We start from the raw sequence: 7,285 nt of genomic DNA, 5'->3' as shown, positions 1-7,285 counted from the left end.
CGGTTCACGATATTATTTTTTTTGTGTTCTTTGACGTGAAAACCATAGAAATAGCGCCCCTCGAACGTCTAGGCGACTCACACATAATTTATTAAAAATGCTAAACATGGATACTTAGGCATACTTTAAAGGGTCAAAATCCTTTTTTTTTAGTTTTTTGTACTTTTTTTATTGTCCGATTCGATGGAACTGGTTCACGATATTATTTTTTTTGCGTTCTTTGATGTGCAAACCATAGAAATAGCGCCCCTTGAATGTCTTCGGTGACTCACACATAATGTTTTAAAAATTCCGAACATAGGTACTTATGCATACTTTGAAGGGTCAAAATCCTATTTTTTTTTAATTTTTGTGCTTTTTTTTTGTCCGATTCGATGGAACCGGTTCACGATATTATTTTTTTTGCGTTCTTTGATGTGCAAACCATAGAAATAGCGCCCCTCGAATGTCTACGCGACTCACACATAATATATTAAAAATGCTAAACATGGGTACTTAGGCATACTTTAAAGGGTCAAAATCCCTTTTTTTTAGTTTTTTGTACTTTTTTTATTGTCCGATTCGATGAAACTGGTTCACGATATTATTTTTTTTGCGTTCTTTGACGTGCAAACCATAGAAATAGCGCCCGCTGAATGTCTTAGGTGACTTACAGATAATGTTTTAAAAATTCCGAACATAGGTACTTAGGCATACTTTGAAGCGTCAAAATCCTTTTTTTAAAAAAATTTTGTGCTTTTTTTTTGTCCGATTCGATGGAACCGGTTCACGATATTATTTTTTTTGCGTTCTTTGATGTGCAAACCATAGAAATAGTGCCCCTCAAATGTCTTTGGCGACTCACACATAATTTTTAAAAAATGTCGAACATGGGTACTTAGGCATACTTTGAAGGGTCAAAATCCTTTTTTTTTGTGCTTTTCTTTTATCCGATTCGATGGAACCGGTTCACGTATTATTTTTTTGGATTCTTTGACGTCCAACAATAGAAATAGCAACTGTCAAATGTCTTAGGCGACTCACATAATTTTTTAAAAATGTCGAACATGGGTACTTAGGCATACTTTGAAGGGTCAAAATCCTATTTTTTTTTTTAGTTTTTGGTGCTTTTTTTATTGTCCGATTCGATGGAACCGGTTCACGATATTTTTTTTTTGTGTTCTTTGACGTGCAAACCATAGAAATAGCTCCCCTTGAATGTCTTAGGTGACTCGCACATAATTTTTTAAAAATGCCGAACATGGTTACTTAGGCAAACTTTGAAGGGTCATAATCCTATTTTTTAAAAAAATTTGTGCTTTTTTTTTATCCGATTCGATGGAACCGGTTCACGATATTATTTTTTTTTTGCGTTCTTTGACGTACAAACCATAGAAATAGCTCCCCTCGAATGTCTTAGGCAACTCGCACATAATTTTTTAAAACTGACGAACATGGGTACTTAGGCATACTTTGAATGATCAAAATCCTATTGTTTTTAGTTTTTTGTGCTTTTTTTATTGTTTGATTCGATGGAACCGGTTCACGATATTATTTTTTTTGCATTCTTTGACGTCCAAACAATAGAAATAGCATCCCTCAAATGTCTTAGGGGACTCGCACATAATTTTTTAAAAATGCCGAACATCGGTGCTTAGGCATACTTTGAAGGGTCAAAATCCTATTTTTTTAATTTTTTGTGCATTTTTTTTGTCTGATCCAATGTAATCGGTTCACGATATTTTTTTTTTTTGCGTTCTTTGATGTGCAAACCATAGAAATAGGGCGCCTTGAATGTCTTAGGCGACTCGCACATAATTTTTTAAAAATGCCTAACATGGGTACTTAGGCATACTTTGAAGGGTCAAAATCCTATTTTTTTTTTAATTTTTGTGGGTTTTTTTTGTCTGATTCGATGGAACCAGTTCACGCTATTATTTTTTTTGCGTTCTTTGACGTGCATACAATAGAAATAGCACCCCTCGAATATCTTAGGCAACTCGCACATAATTTTAAAAAAACACCGAACAGGGATACTTAACCACAGTTTTAACGGTCCAATTCCTATTTTTTTAATTTTTTGTGCTTTTTAGTTCTAGGCATAATTAGATTTTATTTTCAACAATTGATTATGTTAGTCATAAACAGTACACAGAAAATTCAATAATGAAACAAATAATTAACAAAATATGTATTACCAAAATAATGTAACACTAATAATAATGTTATCAAATACAAAAATAATACACATCATATCGAAAGCTAATCTATGCGCTGCCTACGTCGCATCCTAAGACTTCCATTAGAGGCCTCTCCCTTAGCGAGCAGCAGGCAATCTTTCATGATCTCATGTAACTTTGTTCCTGCAGTCACCATCTTAAGGTTGAGCATACGCTTCAACCTTTCAGCGATGGCTTCGCAACCTTCACAAGAAACCTGTTACAGTCATAAAAACACAGTTATTACAAAATATCAAATAAAAAATAAATTAGAAAACACTAAACCAAATTAAAATACCACTGAATGTCTGGGGAGATCATCTGTGACTGGAACCTCCAACACATGTGGCTCGACGTATGCATCCACATCTGGGGCAGCTAGCTGTCTCGGCTCATCGCCTTTCTGGGTCGGCGTGACAAATGGGTGAGAGATCTGGAAAAATCAGTCCATGTAGTCCGCTGATACCTACCCAGGGACAACACAAATCTCACCCGCGGGTGCTAAATGGTCCCCGAAATATATCCACATCTCGTCATACGACAAAGAAGCAGTAACCGGCGGCGAAGGGATGGTCTGGATGTATCCGAACTGCCGTAGCACCTGCTTTGGTCGGACGTAGACCACAACATGACCCCATCTGAGCTGCCCCTGGTAGCATGAAATAAGCTGGAAGCCCCTAACTACCTGGTGCTCACTGTAGGGCAACCAGGAAACGTCTGTGATCGTCAGAGCACCTAAACGTCCCCTGTATGGCGCTCCCTTGATCCCTTTCATGTGCGCCTTCGCTGTAAGTCACCTCAAGGCACGTGGGGTAGTTTCAGCATACGCATCATCAGTGATGCACTGATGAACACTGCGTACGTGGGGTAGTCTCAAGGCATGTAATTTTTTTTAAGTAAATTATATTTTCAATCCCTTAATTATTGAGTATGGTTGATGGCATTAGACAAATTGACAAACAAGACAAATAATGAGTTGTCAACGTCATTATTATGTTATCAAGTAATATTATTACTAGACAACTAAGACTTAAACAAAAAAAAAATGATAAAGACAAAAAATCTTTAAAGAACTAAAACCAAAAATAGGATATTTATAGGAACCAAATTGTCATTTAAGCCTAATTTTTTCATGACCAAATTGGGTAAGACGACCCTGTGAGCCAGACTGCTAGAGGAACAAATAAATTATGAAACCATAAATGAAGGCCACAACAAATAAAAGTGCATCTAAACATGAAATGTCGTCCATACAACCAGCTTCATTTCCCAGAGAAAGATTCGAATGACCTCGTGAATATTAATATAACAGTAAGAGAGAAAGAGCAGTAATCCAAATGTGTGTATATAATCCTAAAATAGCAGTAATAAACCACAAAAATATGGCATATCCAGAAAGGAAAACAAACGGAGAACAAGTGTGGCAGTCATTTTCTTGGAGACCTTCTGAGATAAATAACAGAAACCACTATTATCTACAGGACTTCAACTGTTATGTACACTGTATTCTGATTGCTCTTGCACTATAATTTATCAGCGATTTTCCCTAGAGCATCTGCAAGCTTATCAAGCACAGCAACCAAATTACTTGCATGGTCTTTCCGCTGCTCACGATCCAACTGGAAATTTATATTCTGCGCTTCAAGTTGAGCACTTAGCATCTTGCCATTTCTTTCTAAGACATCAATTAATTGATATTGCAAAGTTTCCTCTTCTCCATCAGTTGTTAACCGCTTCCTTTTCCGCTCTCCTTGAGAAGTAGAACCCATTTCTGGATTTGAAGTAGACAGTTTCTCGTTAGTCACACCTGTAGAATAAAAGAATGTTTAAACATGTTAAATGTATAATCAAGCATCAGTTGTGACCTCAATATTATCGTTGTTAAACCAGCACTTTGCTTTTAAGTCTGTTATGAGAAGCTAAAAAGTTTAAAATCGAATAATCAGCGCTTGTGGTTGAGAGGCAGTTATCACAGAATCCAAAGCTATTACATGGAGCTCTAAGAATGATTTTATCTAGGAATATGCAAATTATGAATAAGATGCTTTTGAAACGTTAATTGTTAAAGAACTACTCATACCATGTGAGGTATGTACAGAATTTGGACCATTCCAAAGAAAGAAAGAAAAGTTATGGCTGAATTTAATATCCAATGGCTTGTGGAGGAGTGAGAGAGTGAGAGGATTTATAAGTAGCATTACTTGTGTCACTATAGAGGTTGACATCATTTACTTATATGTAAGGAATTTTGATCTAATTCATATTGTACAGATGCATAATTTATAAACGAGCTTTCAAACAATTTCTAGATCATTTTAAGTAAGTAATCAAACGTTGGATGATTCAGTCCTACCAATTCCCATAGACACTGTTACAAGGTGAACTCGAGTATATGAAATTTAGCCAAGAAAATCATTATATATTGGCATTATTGAAATACCAAATGCATTAACAGGAAAGTGATGAAAGAGCAAACAATCAACTCTATTCTCATGGAAGAAACCAGAAGCAGCAATAGAAACAAAAGCATTGTTATAGATATTGAACAAGGTGGGCAAGCTGCGACATATGGGGTTTTATTAGCTAATTCGAGGTCCAAAAGCTTCATCTCACCATATTCTGGAGATAAAGTAAAGGTCATTGAAGTAGCGTCCATTTTTAGGGCTAGCCATCTTGTTATTAAGTGCAGTTTAACGAACTAAAACAGACACACAGAAGCTATCTCAAGAACGGCAGAAGCCTAATCAGATCAAACCTGGAGGCTATATTCAGACAAACTTTTCAATAAGTACTTATAAGAGAAAAGGATATACACTTAATTTATTGTAAAGTCTATTAAGAGAAAAGTTCTATAAGTTAAAAACAAACTTATGTACCTCAAATTTTGAAAGGTTAAACAAGAGAGCTTCTATAGAAGTTAAAGTGCACATGTTAATTTTAACTTATGAAAAAAGTTTAATATAAGAAACAAATGTTAGTATTTTTTTGTCAATATTTTCTTTTATACCCTTAATTTATTGTAAAGTCTATTAAGAAGATATCATTCATTTTTTTCATGAAAGTGGATGTATTTATTGAGCTATTAACAGTATAACTCATACCTATTGGTTGAAAAGATTATTCCTTGGATTATGAGTAGTGTCATAATATTAAACCAATTAATTCTATCGATAGTTTTAGAATAAAATTTAAATTTATCACAATATTAATTAAAATTAACTAATTTAACTATTTTTATTGATCTTAACAAATTAAGTATTTGTTTCTTATATATATGACCAGAGGTAATGTTTCTCCAAACATGATCGAAGTTTAATTAAACATAATTCTACAACTAAATGATATTGCCAACTGTTGTTGTGTTTGGTTTTCCCTTAGAAAGCTTCAAACAGACCATTGTCCAATGACACTATACTCGTAGACTCAGCTGAAAGTGCTTTCAAATGGGTGTTAACTGAAAACCAAATACACACTATATCATTCGAGTCTTAACTCTTAAGACAAAACATATGATTTTCAATCAATTATGGATGGCATACATTATGAACTCAGCAAATTTGCCAAATGGACATTCTCATTTGAAAATGACGAAATTGCACTTGTAGGTCTCATACTTTAATCTATGGGTGGTTTTGATCCCCTAATTTTAATTACTCACATTCAGTCCTCATAGTTTTTAATTGTTTAAGTTAAGTCCCTCGTTTCAAAATTTTATTCAATAACTAACCGAAATGTAATAGAGGTGTAACATATCATTAATTTATATAAATTAGCAACTGAAAAACTGTAAAAAATATTTAAATACAATGTAACGAAAACCAGTTTTCTTATTTTTATTTAAATATTTTTTAGCTTTTTTTACTTACAAGTTAATGTTTAGGTGAATCACCAATTTAGTCCTTGAAATTATAATATTCGATCAAGCTGGTGATGAAATTAACAAAATAGCATAATTTTGGGTGAAGGATTAATTTGATCAATTCAAAAACTAGGAGGACTAAAGAAGTCTGAAAAAAAATTCTTAAGTACTTACGAGAGGAAAAAATACGAAGTAGAATGAATTGAGCTTTTCTCGTTTCAATTCATTTGACCTTTCGATTTTATTTTCATATGGAGAAGTTAACTAAATGGGGGCTAAATGTGAACTAGGGAGACCAAAACGAATCTAAAAGTAGAGTAATGAGAGAAATGTGGCATTACCTTCAGCTTGGCAACGACGGAGATATTGCTTCTCTGTAAAGCAATCAGAAGAAAAGATGAAGGAAAAGGTCCAGACAGTGTGTGATAAAGACAGTAGAAGAAAAAAGACAAGCAAGTAATTTGAACCTGAGATAGGAATGGGAGCAGGAATGTCCTTGTTGGAGGGCGGGTTCTTCTCTTCATCTTGTTCAAAATCTGAGAACAAGCCATCCTCACCGGGCGCGCTCCGGTTACTATCATAGAGGTGAGGAGGGTCGTCAGGGACTGTTGTTGTTGTTATGGTTGTGGTTGGTGGAGGCGATGAGGAAAGAGAAAGAGCCAAGGTCGTTGGGCCTGAGCCTGAATCAAGAATATCATAGACCTCCTTATCGAAAAATCCGGCCAATTTCCTCTCTCTCCTTAAATCGTTTCTCATGACCCAAAACGACTCCGTCTCATCCCTTATCTGAGACTCCCATTCCTTGATCTTCTTGTAGTCTCCGGCCAAATTACTCCACCTTTTCCGGCACTGAACCGGACCTCTGTTCACTCCATGCTTTCTGCAGTAGGAAGATACCGATGCCCATTTCGGCTCGACCTGACCCGACCCAAATGCCAAACCCGCGGTGCGCCCCCTCCTGAACTTGTTCTCGGCGTCTCTCTTTCCCTGTATCAGAACCAGAATTTCTTGTCTTGTCCACCGAGGCAGTCTCGGCGCTTTCCCTCCCTCGTCTCCACCATCCACGCCGTTTGTGTTCCTATTCTGACCCACCTCCTGCTCTAAAGCCATCCACGTCACGTGACTCCTTCCGTTACGCCGTTTCTCCGTGACCAGACATAAGTGGAGGAGAGAGAAAGGGCTTTTGCTTTATCAATTTTTAACAGCCTATATATTCTACACTCGACCC

The 7,285-nt window shown here is 35.9% G+C and overlaps 2 protein-coding genes across 2 annotated transcripts; both read right to left on the bottom strand.

The window, feature by feature from the left end:
- Positions 1-2,241: 2,241 nt before the first annotated feature.
- LOC114402216 lies at positions 2,242-2,973 on the bottom strand. The gene is made up of 3 exons (XM_028364709.1): positions 2,755-2,973; positions 2,497-2,631; positions 2,242-2,415 (listed from the first exon to the last, which is right to left on the bottom strand). The coding sequence occupies exons 1-3, from the start codon at positions 2,971-2,973 to the stop codon at positions 2,242-2,244; spliced, it is 528 nt and encodes a 175-aa protein (XP_028220510.1).
- A 428-nt stretch (positions 2,974-3,401) lies between these two features.
- On the bottom strand, positions 3,402-7,285 carry LOC114403792 (trihelix transcription factor ASR3-like). Its single transcript, XM_028366951.1, has 3 exons — positions 6,525-7,285; positions 6,399-6,431; positions 3,402-4,005 (listed from the first exon to the last, which is right to left on the bottom strand). Exons 1-3 carry the CDS (start codon positions 7,165-7,167, stop codon positions 3,722-3,724), a joined length of 960 nt encoding a protein of 319 aa, XP_028222752.1. The 5' UTR covers positions 7,168-7,285; the 3' UTR covers positions 3,402-3,721.

This window comes from Glycine soja, chromosome 20 (assembly GCF_004193775.1).
Source record: "Glycine soja cultivar W05 chromosome 20, ASM419377v2, whole genome shotgun sequence".
NCBI classification, from domain to species: domain Eukaryota; kingdom Viridiplantae; phylum Streptophyta; class Magnoliopsida; order Fabales; family Fabaceae; genus Glycine; species Glycine soja.
This window is presented reverse-complemented; position numbering and strand designations above follow the sequence as displayed.